At 30.1% G+C, this 22955-nt stretch overlaps 1 protein-coding gene and 1 pseudogene across 1 annotated transcript in view; one reads left to right on the forward strand and one right to left on the reverse strand.

Moving 5' to 3' along the window:
- The window catches only part of LOC111614170 (glutamic acid-rich protein-like), a 28592-nt gene extending 9570 nt beyond the window's left edge, over positions 1-19022 (reverse strand). Inside the window, exons 1-3 of the mRNA XM_023355548.1 lie at positions 18877-19022; positions 5441-5552; positions 52-2724 (exon numbers count right to left, since the gene is read on the reverse strand). Coding sequence (XP_023211316.1) covers positions 52-2724; positions 5441-5552; positions 18877-18933 — 2842 coding nt within the window. The 5' untranslated portion in view covers positions 18934-19022. The remainder of the gene's footprint in view (positions 1-51; positions 2725-5440; positions 5553-18876) is intronic.
- On the forward strand, positions 19018-19744 carry LOC111614169 (annotated as a pseudogene).
- The last annotated feature ends 3211 nt before the right edge of the window (positions 19745-22955 follow it).

The raw sequence follows: 22955 nt of genomic DNA on the forward strand, positions 1-22955 counted from the left end.
AAAAATCAGTAAGAGTAGTTTTCCTGTAAAAAAATTAAGTCATGTACTTACTAACTAATGGTCGTCCTTGACGATCACGCTTAATCCCAACATAATCAGCACTTGTTATTGGTTTGAAATTCTTGTTTGGAATTGTACCATTATTGGGTTGAGGAAATCTTTTAGATGGAATAGGTTTTTCATTTAATGTATTTCTTTCAGAATGTTTACTTATATTAGTATTAGAATTGCTTTTTAATATTTTTCTATTATTTTCCATTCTACTTAAATTTTCTGATTTTGTGATCATTTGCAATTTTCCAATTGTTGGCCTCTCTTTTTCTAACCTTTGCTTCTCCAAATGTCTTAATTTATTATTTGTTTGAATTTGTTCTTTTTGCATTAAATGCACCATACTACTTGGTGGAATGACCCTTTTTTTTTCTGCAAGAACTTTTTTAGGAAATGCACTTTCTTTCTGTACAAAGTTTGATTTGTTTTTACTCTCTTGTGAAACTTTTGGAACTGAAGTGTATTCTGGATATTTTGATTTTACTGTATTAATACTGTTATAATTATCCTTTTCAGTTTTAGTTTGAATTCTATATTCACTTTTTATTTTAGCATTTAAACTTTTTGCTGAAAATTCTCTATCAACTTTTTCATTAGTCCTTCCTATATCTCTTTTATAATCATCTTCTCTACTTTTAAATCTATCATGTTCATTCTTTTTATTTTCTATAGGAAGTTTTCTTTTTACAATTCTCTGATCATTAGACTTTTCTATCCTTTGGTTAATCCTATTTTCATTTCTAATACTTTCACTTTTGTATATTTTGGCAGGTGGAGACTCACTTCTATCTCTATTGTATTCATTACAAAAATTTCTTTTAATTTCAGATCTGTTCTGACTTAATTTGTGTGCATTTGCCATTGATTTTATTTTATCTTTTTCTTGCATGCTAGTTCTGTGATTATTTATTATACATTTTGTATTATTTATGTTTTTTGAGGTAGATTGTTCTTTCTTAAAATCTTCTGTAAAATACTGATACACTTCATTTGATGCTGAAGAAGAATTTTTAGAATGTTTACTTTTCATAAGAGATTTACTTGTATCATATTTTGATTTTTCTTCTCCATTTATGGTGAAATATTGTTTTGGTTCTTCGAATTCCTTTGCATTTTGAATGTTTCTTCGAACTGTGGAATTTTTTAACTTTTCTTGGAATTTATTTTCAACATACAAATTATTTCTACTTGACATGCTTTGTTTTATATTATTTGGAATTCGATTGTTTATCTTATTATTCAACAAAAATCTTTCTTCAATCTCTCTCTTTTTATTATTAATATAATCATGCCTTTTTTCAGAATTTTGTTTTAAAACATTATTTACTTTATTGTGACTTTTAGGTATTTCTACATTCTTTTCATCATTATCACCTGTATAATAACATGGAGTACTGTCATCTAACATTGCATCACATTCTTTTTTCTTCTTAGGTATTTTGAATAATTCATTTTTATGTTTTGAAACATCTTTAGATTTTTTTGAATCTAAATATTTTCTATTTACATTTATATTGTGATCCAAATTTGAAGAAATAATTTTTTCACTATGACGTACTCTGTTGGTCATATTTTGGATGGATGTTTGTTCAATTTTTTTTCTATTGTTTAATATTTCTGTATCATTCCTATTTTTTACAGATGATTTGTTTGTCGGAATATAATTTAATTCTTTTTGATTCTGAACTGATTTTAAATTAGGAATTAATGCTGGTTTCTGATACTGTGGAATGTATTCTTCTTCACTATGTAATTTATCGTCTGGTGTACGAATGTATTCTTCATATTTATTTGGTTTAGATGGAACTTTATTTTTATTATATGTAAAATTTAAATTATTATTATATGATGACATTTTTTGAGAATATTCACTGATTTCATTTGATTTATATAACTTTGGAGTTTTATTATTAGGCAAATTTTTTTTATATGATTTATTCAATTGTTTATGATTCATATTAGATTCTTGTAAAATTTCATTTTTTAATGAATTATTTGTGTTATATGAATTTTCTTTATTTTGTTTTAATTTATGTTTATCTGCTAAAATTTTATTATTTAACTTAGAATTCTGATTAATTTGTCTATGAACACTTTCATCTTCCTTTGTATTATAACTAGGAAGACTTGTTTTGGTCACTTGAATTTGTTCTTCCTCATACTCATCACTTTCTTCCTCAAAATCTTCATATTCTGAATCATCACCAGCTTCAAATTGTTTTTTTGCAGCAATTTCTAAGAGATTTCTGTAATCCATCACAGCTGATTTTGATTTTGATACTTGTTTTCTTTTTTCAATATCCTTCTTTTTGTTAACCAGTACAGGAATGGGAGCACTATTTCCATTAAATTTATATTCAATTTGCATGGGAGAATTAGTTGTTGTTTGACGCTGAGAATCACTAGTTTTTTTCTTTCTTGTTCTAGGAAGCTGATTATCTCTTTCCTCTAATTGGATTCTAGCTTTCATTCTGTCTACTGTGTTTGTTAGGCGTTTTTTATTCAGTTCTTGTTCTCTCTTTATTTTGGCTTCCACTTCATCTTCAGTAAGTTTAATCTTACTAAAATCATTATCTTTTGTTCTAGAAGCCATGATTTTGGCTTTTTTGTTACTCTTAGAGTTCTGGGCTCTAAGAGTGAGAAGTTTTTCTTTTCTTCTTTTAGCTTCTTCATCTAAATTAATATATATTTATTAGAAACTTATACATTCTTAGTATTCTAATAGTAAAATAAATATAATTCCAATAAGTAATAATATTTAGATATGGCAATAATATAATCAAAACCAACCAGCAAAAAGCTGATTCATTCTTAGAAAAATAAAAATGGGTTCAATGCTTTTCATTGAACAATAGAAATATTCTTTGAATCATTGAAGTGTTCACATTTAAACATATCATAAACGATCTATTTTATATAGCTGAATGCAAGGGAAAAAACTATTATCTGATAATAAATTTGTTTGTACTAAAAATCATCATCATCCATTTTCACAAATTAAAATCTTGAGGATGAGTATCATCATAAAATGATGTTATTTTAATTTTGCTTTGACAAAATATTTTGACTGAATTGTATGATTGGAAAGTTTATGCAAGAAAAAATTTTACAGATTTCCCTTAAATAATTGATGTTAAATGAAATGACATTAAATGTCAACTTGCTGTATATTATGTACTGTAGTGTAGTTGATATATATAGGGCTGAATGGTGGTTCAAAGAAGCTGTAGATCTCAGGCAATTTTTCTAATAAATCATTCTTAAAAATACTTTGAATATTTTATCATCAAAATAAAAAACAAGCAAAAGTGCAAAGATGCAAGAGGTTGTAAGTTCTAAACTAAAGAACTAAAGCTTAACCGAACCAATCTCTAGCTGAGTACAGTGGGGACTGATTTCTTCATAATATTAGATGTAATAAAGACAGAAATTTTTCCAGTTCAATGAGAGTGATTGAAAAGTAAATTTTGGAAATTTCTGTGGACACTTGGTCATAAAACAAATTAAACAAACAACGGACAATCTGTGGCAGTACGCCATGTCTTTGTACATAGGGTTAGATATAAGTTTTATTCTTCTTAAATTCCTTTGTCTTTAATGTCTGTTTCTAGAACTTTCTAACCTATTCTTTTTCTATGGGTGGGGGACAACCTTTGTCTAAGGACAAAGGGAGAAGACAAAGGGGATACTAAGAAGCCCTGAGGCCATCAGTAAAAACGAACAAGATACTTTTGGGTCAGCTTCCAAGGTGAACAACTGTAGGAAAGAACCAGCCAAAGTTTGTTGCCTAGTGGGACAAAAGGAGAAGGCTTGGAAGTTGTCTGTGAGAGGACGAAATAGAAGAACACCCAGATTAAGGCTTCAAGAACGCTTTGAATTCTCAAGGAATGGAAACGAGAGGAAGGAAATTGACTCAAGTTCCAATATAGAGAAGACCAGAGACTGCCAAATTTACCGGGTACCCCCACAAATCTGTCCTTTATACTTGTCTCTTCTCTTCATATCTCTTAATTTCTTCACCCTTCTTCCTTAGTATATAAGTTAGATTAAGGTAATTTAAGTTAGTTGTAATATCTCTCAAACCATAAATTTTCATTGTTGCGAACACGTGTCTCTTGCCTGTGAAAGCATAAAGAATATGTCGGACGGTGTCGAACTTATGTGCATACTATAGTTTGGGATCAAGTGTGTTTAGTGTAAACAAACCAGGTGTAAGAAGGACCACATAACCGTAGTTAAATAAAATCCTGTTTAATTTATAGTTACTTTTTTGTCATCCTTTTATTTGTCCTCCACACCACCACAAATCTATTAAGTTTAACATATTTATATTTTACAGAAAAATGTTTAAGTTTCAACAACCCTGTCACATCCTTTGAGGTATACTAGTGATGCGACAAAAGAGGCATTTGACATTGACCAGTATCAGCACCCTAGGGATTTGGCAGTCAGTGTGTATGCATGCATTGCAACCTACTCTGATTCCATCCATTAGCCACTGGTAGGGAGCTATTTGACTAAGTGGATTGTTTTAAGATTTAAAAAGTAAAGAATATTTTATGATATTTTTATGTACGTTTCTTTACAAAGCTATATTTAATTATAATTTTTTTTAAAAGTATATTCATACAATTAAAGAACATTTTGTACCAGATATGTACAGTACTGTACATCCACCACACATTTTATTTCACCAAGTAAGTTTTTATAATTTTATTTTTAATTTTAACCCTTATATCATGGCTAGTAATTCAGAATGTAATTGTGATATTAAAAATACATTTAGAGAAGTCTATGGTTTTACTGGCTTATCTAACAAACAAATACAAATCTAGACCATCACTGATGTGCAATTAACTGATTGCCCCTGGAAGTTGGCTTATTACAGAAACACAGCTTCCCTATCATCAACTGTCATGGTACGCCACTGTAACATATATACCAAGTTTCATCAAAATCTGATAAGCAGAATGGGATCTGAATAGGGTCAGTTTAATTGTAACCATCTGTATGTTTCATTATATAATCATTTTGCATTCCAATATATCTTCAGAATACTTTGTATTTTTGTTAGCTTTAAAATTGATTATTCTTCTTATTATGCACTTATTCAATAACTTAACATTTTCAAATCTGTCAAAATGATTATTATTACAGTTCTTAAATCTGTTAATCTTAATCGTCATTTTTGAAATTTCTGTGTTCTCAAATACTTTTTTTTATGTTAAAATTAAATATATTAATTCTATTTTTTTGTTAATTAGCTGTTAGTAATTTCATAGATCAAAAGCAATTCATTATGAAAAATTCCTGACAGTTTCAATAATTATTCTTTTTTCTATATAAAACAAAGTGACAATGAATTTATATTTAATTTCTTTATACATACATTTTTGTCTTTCTTCTTCTTGTTTTCGAGCCAAAAATGCTTGGATAGCATTTGATGTTACCTGACTTGATGAGGTTTTCTTTTCACTAGACTTGGTTTTAAAATTTTGATTCTGAAAAAGTTTTTTACAGATTATTATTTAAATGTTATTTATTAATTCATAAATAAAACTGTAATATAGATAATTAATAATTCTATATATTTAAATAAGAAAAACAAAATCTTAATAATGATTATAACTTTTTATAAGTAACAAGATATCTACAAGATAACAAGAGAGTGAATATAAATATTACACAAAACTTCATGTAATGTTTATATTCACCTTAATATCATATTATAAGGATGTAACACAACTGATGAATTTCCTGCAAGTTTATAGGTTTCTTATTAATAATAATGATATAAATTAAGGTGACTAGATTACTAGATTTTAACATTGATGAAGTAGGACAAAATTAATGGGTGAGAGTGGTTTTCTTGTTGAAAAAAATTGTTCTAAAGCAATAACATTTTGTTATCAAAAAACGCAAAAATTGTATTGTATTATATTTTTTTTAATTTCAACATATGTAAAATTTACAAATATACTAAATTGTGAGATCCGACCTCTGAATAAGCCCAAAATTGTTAATTTTCCCCCCTAAATTTTTGACGTATTTTAAAATAAATTTGTCGCCTCCACGTTAAAATAACATTGTCAGAAAAAAGAATCAAATATCGATCGAAACTTATAACTTTCATCATTAATATAAACATTCAACCCTCAAACAATGACATTCCTCTGCTGCAAGACAAAAAGTTTATAGTTAAAGTCCAAATTCATCATTTTGTTTTGGGTCCCGGGAACAACTTTAACCTCCACACCTGTAGGACCAACTCTACCTCTCACAATAGGAGATCACCTGACTGATTTTCCCAGTCCGAAGCTATAAAAGCGACTTCTTTCCCCCTCCTCGGGGGAATCTCACATCTACGGTCTAAAAGGATTAAGTCTCCGGGAAACTTTAACTTTGTGCGGCGAACTCTGTGCCTATGTGGAAGTTGACTAGAGGTATGAAACAAATTAATGTAAACTCTCTCTCCGCGAGTTAGGGCTAATAGTGAACTTGTTAGATTTTGTAAGCTATTTTTTTTTTTGTTAATCCAATAAATCGTTGTTTCATTGTTAAATGGTGTCCTTTTACTCGCATATCGCCTACACCTCGTCGACGACCCCTCTCACCTCCTCCACTCGACCTGACAAAAAGTATCCTGACCCTTCGGGACTGTTTCCGAAATTTAGCCATCTTGACAAGTGAGCAGGTTTAACGACCTGTCGCCGAAAAGGGAGAGTCGACGGTTCCTGACCTCCCCAGCGGTTCACAAAATATATATACTATTATAAATCTTTAAAAACCATTTATTCTTTAGCATATTTCTCAGTCAAATTAATTTCTTTTTAGTAGTGTGGTATGTAGAAGGACGAACAATATAATACAAAGTCGTATAAAAATAAAAAATTTTATTAAGTTTGTTTTTCACTTGGTCCTACGTACACTCAGTTCTTTAGGATCCCAAACTATGTAGTTCCTATATACCCAATACAGTTCGATATATTCTTTACGTAAACAAAGGCGGGTGATACGTGTTCATGACAAACAAAAGGTTTAACTTGAGATATATTTCCTTAATATTATGATTAACTTAAACTATCTTAACCTAACTTATATACTAAAGAAGAAGAATTTAAAGAGAAGAAATACGAAGGAATAAGAAAAAAGGTTGGTGGGGTACCCGGGTCTTTCAAAAGTCTCCGATATCCTTGACATTGGGACTTGTGCTCAATTCACTGTCTTCTCGGTTCCTATCTGTATCAGCTATTGAAATTTCAAGGAATTCTCAAAGCCCTCAATCTTAGCGTTAGTCCAGTTTGTTCGTTTTCAGATGATCTCAAGTCAGTTCCTTGTCTTACTCGACGACAACTTCGACCTCTCCTTTTCTTTCCGTCTGCTCTCCTCGGACGCTACCTCTGGAATGTTTGTTTCTCTTTTCCTGATGCCCTCAGGGCTTTTTCGTTTTCCTTTGTTTCCCCTCTTCGTTCCTGGACAAAGGTTGCCCCACCCGTAGAGAAAGAATAAATGAGAAAGTTCTAGAAACAGTAACGTGAAAGACAAAGGATTTAGATTAATATAAAACTTATATTTAACCTCTATGTACACAGGCACGGCATGTCGGGTTGATCCCAACTTACCGATTAAAGTAAATCGACCGACATAACGTAAAAAAACATGACACTTTTATTAACTAGCAGATTAAATTCTAACTCCATCTTACAATGTTTTTTTTTAACGAGCAGTATCACAGTTCGTGGAACGTAGCGTAGGGTCGACTGGTCGTCTCGGCAGCTAGTCCAGAAGTAGTTCATCGGCTAACGCTCCAGGCAATTTACCGCCTTACAGAAATGTTGACTATTAGTTCACGACAAGAAGAAGTTCGCGACCGCAACAGGCATACCGCCACAGTAGATTGCTGTTGTCGTTTTTAAAATGTCATGAAATTTTTTGCAAGAATTTGTTAAATTATATTTCACACATAATATGGCTTTCAAAGTCTCACACTTAATTGTGATTTACCAGATGTCCACACATTATTTACAGTAGAAAAAATTTGTTCAGTCCCGGCATTAATTCTTGGTAAGGACAGTGTGTATTCCACAATTTTGAATGCATTATTGTATGGAACATAGTTTGTTTCAAAATGATGAAATATTTCTAACCATTTGTTCTCTGTTGAGATTTTTGCTACCTGTGACAAGTACCTATGACAGACTATATTTTAACAATTATTTCAATCCTTCTGTATTTCTTTCTAAATAATAATAATGCTAACTTGTATTACTTTTTCCCTAAATTTGCCTTGAATGTCACTATATTATTGTAATTTTTTTTATTATATAATACTATCGTAACCAAAATGAACTCCAGCCCCACCACTAGCAATAGAACGATACAAACTGATGTGCTTACTCTCACTAGTCGCTAGCTTTCTAAGGCAACAACAGATGAGAGCTCTGCACCATGTAACATGCAACGAACAAAATGTTTGCTTGTTTGGACAGCATGTGAACAGATGCTGCTCCGTTGCTGCAGCTATGTACCTCAAACCATTTTCTGTCAGTCTTTGCCACAAACACAAAGGGTTTTGTCAGCGCAATATTCATTTCCGATGCTCATCCATTTCCAAATAAATTTTTTAACATGAAAATGCTTGCCAAAGGTAATTGAAAACATTTGTTTTTCTCCATCGTTTTGTGTTTCATGAACTGAATTTTTGGTTGTATAAGTGTTTTGTAAAAAATTATATTCTTATATATGATTAAATTCACTAAAATATAAAAAGAGGTTTAAAGTTATATATCATACTCTTTTATACATATTAAAAAGAGGTTTAAAGTTATATATCATACTCTTTTATAATCCAAATTAGCCATGACCATCTGTTTTATCCAAGTTTTCAGTTTTCCAAGATAGCATTGGTCCACATTACCTCAGATGATTGGTGTTCTACTGTAGTTTGAAGAATTCAGTAAATCAACTTGAATATATTTATTTTATGCCATCAGCATATTTAAATTTACTAATGTTTGTAAATTTACTAATGGTTACTAAGCTTTTATAGAATTTCCTATTTAGTGACAAAATAACAACTGTACATGAATCATATGTAATAAAACTCAACAAAACAAATGGAAGTGTTACTAATTGATAATGATTTCAGTTGATGAATACACAGTATTTTTATTTTCTACAAATAAAAACATCTTGTTAGATAGTAACATTCTTTACATATAGTAATTTTCATTTGTTTATTATCTCTTTAAATATTAAAATTTTGTTGTATTTTTGTTAACTTTCCCTTCAAACTCAATTTTAGATTCAGTTTCACTTGAATTAATCCTGGTAGTTTTCTGTTTTCCTCATATTGATTTCTGTTTTATTACTCAATGTTTCTTACTTATCTGAAATCTGTCATGAATGGTTTGAACATTCATAACATATTAATTTTTTTTGTTATTTTGATCTTTTATATTTTCTATAACCTGATACTGCTTGAAAGAGAAAAATAAATCAGTCATTTGTATTTAAAATTGGATTGGATTTGTTTTGTGATATATGTATAAATAGGTCAAATGACTCATCAGTATCTCATGACTTTTTCACAGCAGGTATTGGTCTAGTATTAATGTAACATATAGAAAATCAACAAAATTTAATGTTTATTATCCTATAGTCAGAAATGTTAAATATTACAATTGGTTAAAATGACTTCCCTTTCGATTTATGAAATGTCCCATTTCCCACAAGTCCATTTCAGTTTTATATAAATTTTTATTAATAAAGAGAGAGAAAATTTTCAATATCATGTGTCATAGTAATGTGTTTTTATCCACATTACTATAAACTAAAGTGACCAGACATACTGAATTATGTGGGACTGTCCTAGATTTAAGTTGTTTGTCCTACATTGAAAACTGTCCTAGAAAATATCCCAGATTGGATATGTAATCTAGCATTTTCACAGTGGTACAAAGTTGTTGTTTCTTATAGTGCATATCAGAAGTTGCTATTTTTGATAAGTGGCAACAAATGTTTCTTTATGTTTTGTCATGAGTTTGTTGTATAGAAATCTGAAGTGGAGAAAAAGCTAATAGTGTTGAATGCATATGACAAAAGTGTATTCATTTGAACAGTTCAGAGAGTTAATGATGTGAGGCCCTGGGCTGGGATGAAAAAAACACCATTTTAATCATATATTCAAACAAAAACAAATCTTGATCTTTGCAATTAATTAAAATTAAGAAAACTAAATTATAAAAGAAAAGGGAAAAAGTAAAATTATTTTAATATTAAAACCACACAGTAAAAACAGAGAAAAATTAATAAATTAAATTCTTTATAAGACAAGATAAACAAAAAAGAAAATGTTAGTTAAGGTATAAGGTTCATTCAACACCGAATGAAAGGCTGTGTTGAATTGTATTAATAAACAATTATCTTTCTCTGGAACTGAATTGGTCCAATTTCAACAGGTAACAGAGAAAGGCTAATTGGGTACCGAGAAAGGGGGGTTAATAACCAATAAAGTAATGATTTGCAAGACCACAAGATATTTAAGCCCTGGCCACAAGGATACTCAGTTCTTTGCCGTGGCATCCTGTGAGGCTATGTCCCTCACTGGGGTGTTTCCCACAAAGTTCCATCTTTGTCATTTGCTGATGTATCCTCCCAAAAGTTATAGACCTTCATTGAGAGAAACTTCGGAAATTCCAATCTGCACTCACTGGACATTGTTTCCTGTTCGAGAACTGGTCTTATACAGCAATATCCAGTCAGTAATAAGAAACCACCCTCATCGCTGAACATTCCTCTTTTTCTTTCAAAGACTGCACACCAAAATCTACAAGGACTTCAATCCTTCAGGACAATAGTACTTTTATTGTAAGTTAATTGTCTAATAAACAGGCTGTGTTGTTTGTAAACAAGGCATTGATCTCTGACTCAACCACTCCCACATGTTGTTGACTGTTACTGCTCGACAGTCCAGATGGCAATAGATACAATAATAATATATCTCTTATAATCATTATTTTTTTTTAATTTCATTCCCCCCAGCAGCCTCACAATGATGCACATGGGCATTTGATTATTAGAAACCTAACCTAAGATTATTTTATTCTTATTATGTTTAATGTTTGTACAACAAAAAGTACACATTAATTTTTAATATTAATTAAAATATAAATTCTAAATAAAAACAAAAATAAATTTCAGATAGCCATGTCAAAAAAACAACTCTACATTTATAGATGAATTAAAAACTAAATTTGGTTTTTTTGCTTTTATAAAAAAAATACAAAAGAAAAAAATGTTCACCAATATTCGTAATAGCAAATTCTCAATTGGGTCAGGAGATTAAAAAAAAAAAAAAAAACTCAAGAAACATGTTTCATCAGATAAACAAATGAGCAGTATTAGTCGCAACCTCAACAAAATGTGATATATATTTTTGTAAAGTTGAATTTGGATCCAAAGAAAAAGAATTAGCAATTGCTAAAGCAGTTTTTGCATATTATACTATAATTCCTAATCAAAAATTTCATTCAATGGAGTGTACAGTACATCTAAAAACATATTAGTACATTATTTGAGCCAAAGTTTACTTATGCTCTCACAAAAACTGAAGCAATTATAGAAAATGCATACAATTGATCAACTTTTGAAAACTTTGAAAAATATTAATTTTATAACAATATTTATGAATGCATCAAATCTAAAGAAAACAATTATTTCTATCTTTAATTCGTTTTTTTATTACAAACTAGGATACAAATAAAACTTTTAGATTCTGTATCTCTTCCAGAGTAAAATTCTAAAATAGTTGTGGGACTCAATTATTGAGATATTAAAGAATAAAAGAAAAACAATTTAGAAAATAATGTTCTAGCAGTTTTTACTGATAATGCAAATACAAACTTTACTAGTCTTCTTAGAAAAAGAAAAAGTAATGTATAGGCCTATGATAAGCTAAAGAACAATCTTCAAATGCCAATTATTGATGTAGGATGTACTGCACATAGGAAACAATACTATTCAGTCAACAGCATATCAGCTTCCTGTTGGTGTTGAGGGTATCACAATCAAAATTTACAGTAATTTTTATATATTTACAATAAGAGTGAAATTATTAAAAAAAAATTCTGTGAGGATGCAGAAGCGGAATACAAGTGTTTGCAGGGTTACAGTATGACTAGAACACAGGTTCTCAAACTTATTTCAACCATCACCCACTTTGAGATTAAAAGAAATCTAATGCCTCCATATTTTTTAACTTGCGCAACAGATGGTAATATAAAAAGATATCTTAAAAATAGTTATTGCAAATATAATGTTTAAACATGCATTATTATATGGATAGGATAGATAGGGTGTGACCCATATCCTATATCTGAGAAAAAAGAATGTTTCAATGAGAAGAAATAAAACTCATATTCACTGAGCCTTCTACTGCCCCCTGAAAGCCTCCAGCACCCACAAGGGGGTGTTATTGCCCACTTTGAGAAAGGATGAAATAAATGGTTAACATTGATGTATACAATTGAAAGAATTTTAAAATTGTATTTTCCTTTAAAATCATATTTCTTGTCCATTGATAACTGTTCAAGGATTCTGTAAGATTTTTTGGAGATGATAACTCAGAAGTATGCATAGTCAAACTACAATACTTTGAAGTAGTGACATGTATTGAAGGTGAAAAAAATTCTACAGTACTATAGAAATTGTTATAGAAACAGGTATACAGTGATATACAAGTACAAAGTAGTATACAGTTGAAAATATGAGAAATACAAATGTTTGGTGTTCATTATTCTTAGTTTTATTATCTTTTATTAGTTTGTATTCCTTATTTGTAATTTAATTTGAACATAAAAATAAATGTTTTTTCCTCCTTTTTTTCTCTGTATGTTTTTCTTCCATACTAACAACTATATACCTACTTTTGCACCACCCTGTATAGTATTTATTGCTCACTTTATGCAATCAGTTAAGAAATTTTGAAGAAAATGATTGGTCCAAAACAGATTCCTTCAAATTCAATGTCAATACTGTAGTTTTAATCAAAAATGTATCCAATAATTTAGAACTTCACTTATCATAATTTGAGCACATTGACTATTATTTTACATGGATCAGCAATAAAAGCAGTGTTAATTGGCAAAATGTAAAAAAAAGTTTTGAATACATTTCAAAATTTCATTTAAAAAATGGAACTATTTAATACTGATATGGAAGAAAGAAAACTTTGATGAGATATCATAAGTAAAAAAAAAAATATGTTGATTCAAAACTAAATGCTTGGAATGAACAAAAAGTGCCATCTGATGCAAGGTAGTAAAAATATTTAATCACTTTGATACAAACAACATACCATTCAGAAATATTAAAAAGAAACTGGATTTGTATTATGCTTACCAGGCATCAATGGTATACAATGGAATACAATGGAAAGTTTTTTCAGTGGTGAGTAAGTTCAGGGTTTCAGAAAAATGCAGCTGAGCATAGAAACATTGAAAGCAATATTACAAGTTAAGTGCAATTTTTCCAAATCCTATGAACAATTTTATAAGAATATTTCAAGTAATGAAAATTTGTTTTAAAAAATTCATTCTCTGGAAAAATATCTATAAATATTATATTTATTTATTATTATTCTTTGTATTGATGGCTATATTTACAGGCCGTATACTGTAGTTACTTTTGATATTGATGTACTGTACATAGTCATTTTTTATATTGAAACTGTTATTTTCTATATAGTTAATTTTTGTTATGAAAAGAAGAGTGTTTTAAATTTATTAAAATTAATTTATCAGAAGTATGTTTTTATAATTTATATATTAATAAAAGCATAAAAAGAGAGCCAAGACATTTAATGGCATGCAATTAAATAAACTAAGAAAATGGGGTCCTCAAGAATGTATTAAGCATTTTTTTAAATTTTTATTTGGATACATCTGCATTCCAACATAAAACATCTGGTCACTTTACTATAAACAATGTATCTGGTAAAAAAAAAAATAACTAGACTAATTGCAACAGATATCATACCTTCTGTCTGTTATATTATAGTTATTCTGTTAATAAGTTTAAAACATCAATTAATCTTCTATCTTTATTTGTGATGTCAAGTTAAAATTAACTAATCTATACTAATATTATAAAGAGGTAATGTTTGTATGTAAGTTTGTATGCAGCAGGTAATCTCCGAAACTACTCATCCGATTTCAAAAATTCTTTCACCAATATTTAGAATAGAACTTCAGGGTGGACATAGACTGTATATTATTCCATTAAACATTCATATAAATTAAAAGATATAATCTAGGTTAAGGCTTTTATGTCCAACAGCTGGCGCTATGAGTACGACGCCCTAAGTTTGCTTTCCTGTGAGGCATTATGCTTTTCTGTGAAAATGAACTAAAGCAGATCATCATCTATCTATCTATATAAATAAAAATGTAATGTTCGTTTGTTCCTACCGATTCCTTTGAAATTTTGACACAACGCTGCATTCGAATACGCACGTGTTTTTATATAATATACGTGTCGAAATTCCCTCACTGGGGGAGATGGTTAGGATTAAGGCTTACCGTAAAGAACTCTGCTTCTATTTATACTATTTTAGAGGCGGTTTTTTGCGTTTTTTATTGCGTTTTAATAGGGTACGTCAACAGAATGTACACTAAGAAGAAATTTTTCGAAAAATTTCCCCCCACTGGGAAGTGTTATACATTTATAATAGATACATTTTGAGCCACAACAACACGTGGCGGGTCTGCTAGTTAATGTATAAACATGTTCATCAGGCACAAAGTTTCGTCCCTTCAAATCCAATCCAGACAAAGAGATAATTACTGACTTTGTAGCAGTTTATTTGCTTTTACAAACACCATATACTAATGTGTGTTATTATGACTGATGCTTTAGTTATGCTAAGTTATCATATTAAGTAAAGAAAATGTTAGTCATTAAGAGAAATGAAGAACAGGGTCATGTTCAGTAATACAGAATTCTTATGAAATCTAGTTATGCTGCAATGTTTAACACATTTCTAACTATTGCTTGACTCTTCCCACCACTAGAATTCTAGCTAGTTCAGTCAGCTTCTTTTATCTATGCTAACTTCTACTAGTGATGTCATTGTTTTTGTCTCATCATACAATTTGCAAGATGGCTGCTCATGTTTGACTAAACGTATTTTATTATAACTATCACAATTCTCTCATTCTAAATCATTAACTCATTCTAAAATGACTTCAAAATGTAAAATTATCATACGTTGGTATAACAGATTCCAAATACATTTTAACAGAGATAGTGGTCCATTTCATTGATTACAATTAATTATTGCTTTATTAATTTCATCACGATCTGATGCAGCTTCCATTTTAATAATTTATTGGTTACTTCATTCTTTTTGACCAGTTCGTTTGCAACAATTGTTGCAATCATAATTTTAACTTCATCCACCAGTTTGCCTAGTTGTTTAACTAAGAATAATTGTTCAATGATGCTCAGAACATTCTTAGCTCCTCCTACTAAGCCACTCAGAATTCAAACTTAGGTGTTCTGTATTACTGAACACAACCCAGATGATCTGTTTGTCAGTAAATGTACTAAAGAGATATAGATTTTCCTAAATAAGAAGAGAGTTTCTGTATTTAAGTTATCATCTTTTCTTCCATGACTAAGAAAATAAAAATCTTTTTTCCTTTTTTACATGCAATTATTCCTGAATACAAGTAAAAGAACAAAAAGAATAATGAATGCAAAGAACAGTTATTAACTACTAATCTTTTTGGAATTTCAATTGTTAGAGTTCAAATGTTCTTGATTTGGACAGAAATTCTGACGACCTTAATTGCTCTGCTGTTCAAAGCCAGCACAAGAAAAAGAAGGATCTGGTACAAAGTTGTTGTGTGAGTCCTGTAAATAATAATAAAAACAACAGTTTCAAACAACAAAATATTTTAATGGTAAACATACCATCTGTTAAATAGTTTAGCGAAAATTAGTTACATTAGCAGAAAACGAAATGATCAATTTTTTATACAAGAGTTGGATCATGCAGGATTACAGGACCTTGTGCAGTTGCACCATTTGCACTGCCCTCTGGCCATCCCAGCTCTGATTATAAAATAATTCTCTGAAATCCCATAATGTAAAGTGGCAGGATATAATATAGTGTCAAATTATATGAAAGTATCTATTTATATTTTCTCTGAATAAAAATGTATCTTAGTCTGAGGTTTTATAATAATATTATTGACATTGATAGATGTAGGCATTTGATGGAAACAGCATATATGAAGTATATAAATATAATCTTACATTATGTAATATGCCAACTATTACTGGAATATATTGGGCCTGATATAATCTGGTAGTTGTTGGTGTATTATGTATGTACATCAGGTTTGTAGATATTGGTAGATGTTGGTTTATGTAATCTTACATTAAATTTATTTGTAAAATAATTGAGCAAAATAAAAGGAACAATGTAAAATGAATTATTATTCAAATATGCAGGTATATTGGTATAATATAAACAATTTCTATTTTATTAGAATAATAAATCATGTACTATAGCAAAACAGAATTTTCCTTAAAAATAGATTAACGTAAATTTCTAGTTTGCATTAAAAGTTAAATACAAATTGTCTGTGTGAACACTTTTTGTTTTTGTATTGGTTTTAAAAACATCTGCTGTATTTGATTTATTATTCTGTTTATTAGAATAATAAATCAAGTACTATAGCAAAACAGAATTTTCCTTAAAAATAGATTAACGTAAATTTCTAGTTTGCATTAAAAGTTAAATATGATTTGTAACAACACATTAAGACATTTGAGTTTTTTTAAATGCTTTTCATAAAATCATAATGTTAAAAAATGAACAGAAAAAAGTAGTTTTCATTCATTATCAGTGTTTTTAAACCAGTTGTGTAGCGTGGGTGTAAGCCGCCCGAGGCAAAGGAAAATTTCGCTGTCCCCTTATTTAGTTATTTCGATTTAAAAGACTGAAATTCAGTTTTGTCACAGTATAAGTAATGAAAAATTCTNAAACCCTAGTGACGTGCATCGAGCATTACTTTACCGGAAAATTGCTTCCAGCCTTGCTTGGAAAGCAATACATTAGGACGCAAGATTAGCTATAACATAACAGATCCTTCTCTATCCAATGATGATATACGTAAAAATATGAGACACTAAGCTGCAGCTTACTAGCTTATATGAAAATCCAGCCCTGTGAATAATACATTTATATATACTGTATAGCAAACAATATGTAATTTAGAATTATCTTTAAAATAAAATATCCTTAAATCAATTAACAGACAGAAGATAAATCTAAATGTTATTTTAATCTTCAAATATATTAAAAATGTCCAAAATATCAAAATGTGTAGTCTGTTTTAACAACTTATTGTGTTACTGATTCTATTAGCAATAAATTAAACTAAAAAAAAATTTTTTTCAGATGAACGAGAGCCTCGAGATAAAGATCAACTCTTACAATACCATTCCCAACGAGTAAAAAAAACCACCACCAAAGACTTGAAATGTGAAGACAATTTTAGTATTTCTAATTTTTTGTGAATTTTTAAAGTACAGTATATGTATCATCCTGACAATTTTATTAATTATTAAAATCAAGTAATGTTTTTAATTTTGTATTAACTAAAACATTTTTAAAAAGTCTTTATACAAGATACAAATTCATATAAACATATTTTATCTCAATTTAAGAAACTGATTATAAACATTTTAAAATAAATACTTGATAACCATTTATTAATACTGATATTGATATAAATATGAACATTTTTACAAGAAAATTTAATTTAAAAAAAAATCTTTTTGGGCAAGTCATTACTATTCTAATTCAATATCATACTTTAACATACAAGTCTTGCTCAATGTCAATTTTTTAAAAATTTATCATACGAAGGAGTTTGTTAAATTGATCAAAACAGGTTTCATATTTATTTTTAATGTCTCTACTGNAGCCCACAATGTGTATAGTAAAAAGACTCGCAGTGGCCACAGACGTAAAGAGTTAATATACGTTATAAAAAAAGAAAATATGTTTGCTAATGGGAAAAAATCCACCAAAGACTTGAAATGTGAAGACAATTTTAGTATTTCTAATTTTTTGTGAATTTTTAAAGTACAGTATATGTATCATCCTGACAATTTTATTAATTATTAAAATCAAGTAATGTTTTTAATTTTGTATTAACTAAAACATTTTTAAAAAGTCTTTATACAAGATACAAATTCATATAAACATATTTTATCTCAATTTAAGAAACTGATTATAAACATTTTAAAATAAATACTTGATAACCATTTATTAATACTGATATTGATATAAATATGAACATTTTTACAAGAAAATTTAATTTAAAAAAAAATCTTTTTGGGCAAGTCATTACTATTCTAATTCAATATCATACTTTAACATACAAGTCTTGCTCAATGTCAATTTTTTAAAAATTTATCATACGAAGGAGTTTGTTAAATTGATCAAAACAGGTTTCATATTTATTTTTAATGTCTCTACTGTATATAAAAGCGAAAGGAAACGGATCCAAAGATTTTTGTGTCACATAATACGGAAAAAAGGGGAAAAAATTAGATAAAATTACATTTTTTGAAAATTAGTTACGCAAGCCAAATAAACGTTTACGTTATTTCAATATCTTAAAATAAAACACTAATTTAAACTGAATTTTAATCGAAAATATGTCTTCCATCTGGATTGGTGTAAAGTTAAATATACTTCATTAATAAGTATTTCTAATAAATTATTAATTGTCATTTATTACTTACACTTTTAACGGTTTTATGTTGAAATTGCGAAATGCTCGACAAGTAATTAAAATCCATTCTAGTTTATAAATATACTGTTCCATTTCCACGTCATCCCCCATGTAGTTCGTCCATAATCAGCTGTGTATTAAAAAGACAAATATGCGAAACCTGGTGGAGTAAATTGATAATATTCTAAATGAACCTAATATGTTAAAATATATATATATAACAATATTTACAAATTTAACATTGCGGGTGTATATATATATAACTCATATAACTCTTATAATATTTTAAAATAAATTTTATATAATTAATTTTGATTTTTGAAATAAAATTCTTAATTTTATCAGGATTTTATTCGAACGTTTTAGACGAAATCGAATAATAGAGAATAAATTGAACGACAAACAAATTTCGCAATATTTAGAAGCATTTCACCGTTTTGATAGAGATAAAACTGATACAATTAATATTGCAGATCTCGGTCCATTGATGGGATGGATCTCTTGGATTCAATTTCACAGATATTGAGAAGGACGTAGATACAGTTGGATTTAAAATTATAAACTTTTTGGGTTCCTAAACATTATGGAGAGAAGAATAAGAGAAATAGATAACAAACAAAAAATTATTGAAGCCTTTAGATTATTTGATAAAGAAGAAAGCGGTTATATATCTTCGTTCAAATTGTATAATATAATGACTACTCTGGGAGAAAAATTATCAAGTGAAGAGACTAAAGAAATGATAAGAGTGGCTGGTGTTGATGAAGATGGACAGATTAATTACGAAAAATTTGTTGATAAAATGATAAAAAATTAAAATATCTCTCTTCGTTCGTTTTGAAAAATTGTGATTTGTTATTCATACTGTACACGTTAATTTTATTTTAATAAACTAATTAAATTATAAATATCAATTTATTTATGAAATTTGCTTATTTATCAGTTTTCGAAATTATATGAATTCCTCAGTTGTTCGTATTATCGATCTGAATCAACTTATCATATTGTTTGTAATGAATCTGGAAGATTATAAAAATTATTAAGAGTAAAAATTACACTTATTGACAAAAAGTTATGCACCAAGAAAGAGGATTTGTAATCGAATGAAATTTAATTAGTGCAAACATAATGACCATGATAATAAGCGATTACAATCTCTTAGCATGGGGAACTTTTCTAAAGACCAATGATACAATTTAAAGAAGCATTTAGTACTTTGTACTACAAGCAACGATACGGTCCGGCTATGGTTGAATACAGGCGCCATTTTATATCCTGCGAGTGCGATAGATTTGCCTAAGACGTTGCAAACTGTCGCACCAGATTCTTCACATTTGTAGACGACTAAAGCTGGAGTTCCATTTGATATTACAAACACTAGATGGATCTCAAATCTAGATTGGGTAGACAAACGAAGTTGGCAAAATCGCAAAGACATTTCAGAGAAACCCTAGTGACGTGCATCGAGAATTACTTTACCGGAAAATTGCTTCCAGCCTTGCTTGGAAAGCAATACATTAGGACGCAAGATTTTCTAAATGTATCGTTGTACCGTCAATATCTCTGGTACCATTATTAGAGATAATCCAAATTTTTTAAAAACTCTTTCTGTCCTATGGGCACTAAGACTCTTTTTCAGCAAGCTTATTATGGATTCGACCAGGCCCACGATGGATATCCGTACGGTTCACCTTGAAAAATTTCTGGGGTTTTCCCCAGTTCAGATTTGATCCCGAGTCCTCCAGAATAGTAGACTGCCTTCTTAACCGCTCGGCTAAAGCCGGATGGCCAAGCGGTCAAGGCTGTAACCCACTGCTCTGGGGGGCCTGGGATCGAATCCGGACGGGTCAAGGAATCCACAGGAATTTTTCGGGGGAAGTCCGTTCGAATATGTCGGGCCCGTCCCTCACTACCCGTCGCCCCATTGTGGGCCTGCTATAAGATCCACAGGGCGGAAAGAGCATTAAGAAAAAACCGCTCGGTCATTCTACAGTCAGGTTGATCAACTATCATACAAGGTGACTTTCCAGACCAGAACGCCATCAGTGAGGATATAGTGTGCACTTATTAACAATAAAGGCAGAACTAAAGCTTATACCAGTAGGCCTTTACAATCTAACAGACGGTGGACGTTCGTTTCCAAACATAATCAGGATTCGTCGCCAAAACCGATATGAGTCCGTAGTAACTATTACTTTTTATTAAAATAAATAAATTTACACGTGGACTTCACGAGAAATCGACATGGCTGACTTACATGCGGCTTGTTTACATTATAAAAAAAACGTTAACTCTACTGCTACGCGACAGATTTTCATATTTTTTCTTTTTATTCCAACACTTCCTCCAAAAGAAAAAATAAGACTTGCTTAATGATTACAAGGTTACAATCTTCATAAACCAATCATTTCTCTTAGCAAATCAAATCGGACACTTTCAAGCCGCTTCGTCAACAGATCGGCTAATTGATTCTTTCCGTCAATGTGCTCCAATTTGAGTTCATCATTTAAAAATCTTTCACATACATAAAAGTGCCGAACTTCGATATGTTTGGACCGTTGATGAAATTCCGGATTCTTTGCTAGCTTTATGGCACTTGCGTTGTCAATATATAGCGTTGAAGGCTGCTCTGGCATTTCAATCAATTCAGACAATAAACGTTGTAACCAAATTAATTCTTTTGTTCCTTCACTTACTGAGATAATCTCTGCTTCAGTTGTGGAAGTTGCCACTACTTTTTGTAATTGGCTAGTCCATGATATAGCTCCATCCGAGAATTTCGCGATAATTCCAGTTGTTGAACGTCTTGTCTTCTTGTCACCAGCAAAACGAAATCACTGTAGACTTTTAGTTTTTCTTTATTATAAATGATGCCCCAGTTCATAGTATCTTTCAAGTATCGAAATATACGCTTTACCTGATTCCAATTTTGAGTAGTTGGTTTCTCTGTAGCTCGAGCAGCTTTATTCACTGCAAAGGCGATATCTGGACGAGATGCAGTTGCAAGATACATGAGACAGCCCACTGCCTCGCGATAGGGTATATCAGATGACACTGCCTCGTCAAGATCACTTTCTTCACAATCAACAGGGGTTGAGACTGCATTTGATTCAGCCATTTGGAATCTTTCTAATATTCTTTTTGTGTAATTTACTTGACTTGTTGTAATTGATCCATCTTCATACTGTTTTATTTTCATCCCAAGAAAGGACCCTGCCGTCATATTAAATTCTTGTTGTAGAGCTCTCAAGAAAATCAGCGATCTCTTTCTTGTCACTGCCGACAATAAGACCATCATCTACATAAATTGCGATAAAGAGTTGCCTTTTATTCTGGTTTCGATAAAAAAAAAAAAAAGACAAGAATCTGCAGTACTGTTTAGAAAACTTGCTTTCTTCATAAATCCGATGAATCGTTTATTCCAGCAACGTGGTGCTTGCTTCAGCCCATAAGACTTTTTTCAGGCGACATACTCGACCGGTACCATCATCGAAACCCTCTGGTTGTTCCAAATACACTTTCTCTTCAAGTATGCCCTTGAGGAAAGCTGTCTTTACGTCAAACTGTTCCAAACTGTCAAACTGCTCCAATATTCTTTGCAGCTGCTACCGCTAACAAGGCCCGAATGGTGTCATAATGTGCGACAGGACTAAATGTTTCCTCGTAGTCAATTCCTGGTTTTTGAGCACAACCTTTTGCAACCAATCGAGCTTTGAAACGAGTGCTTCCATCACTTTTAGTTTTCTTGCGAAGAACCCAACGATTTTTTACAACTTGTGCTTCCTTCGGACGTTCGACTAACCTCCATGTATCATTTTGTTTTAGACATTCCATTTCTTTTAGACATACATAACTTTATTTCGCCCAAACATATTTATGTAGCTAAAATTAGTTTTAACTAATGTTAAAAGTTAAAACTAGTTTTATCTAAAGTCAAAACATGTACGGCAGTAAATTAACTAAACAAAACCGGTTTTGTCTAGTTAAAACTAGAATTTACTGTAGTCAAAAATGAATTTAAGTTAAAACTAGTTTTAACTAGACAAAACGGGTTTTAACAAAGACATTCAGTATAAACTAGTTTCAACT

This window comes from Centruroides sculpturatus, unplaced genomic scaffold (assembly GCF_000671375.1).
Source record: "Centruroides sculpturatus isolate CEXI.00-Female unplaced genomic scaffold, Cexi_2.0 scaffold2027, whole genome shotgun sequence".
Lineage (NCBI taxonomy): Eukaryota > Metazoa > Arthropoda > Arachnida > Scorpiones > Buthidae > Centruroides > Centruroides sculpturatus.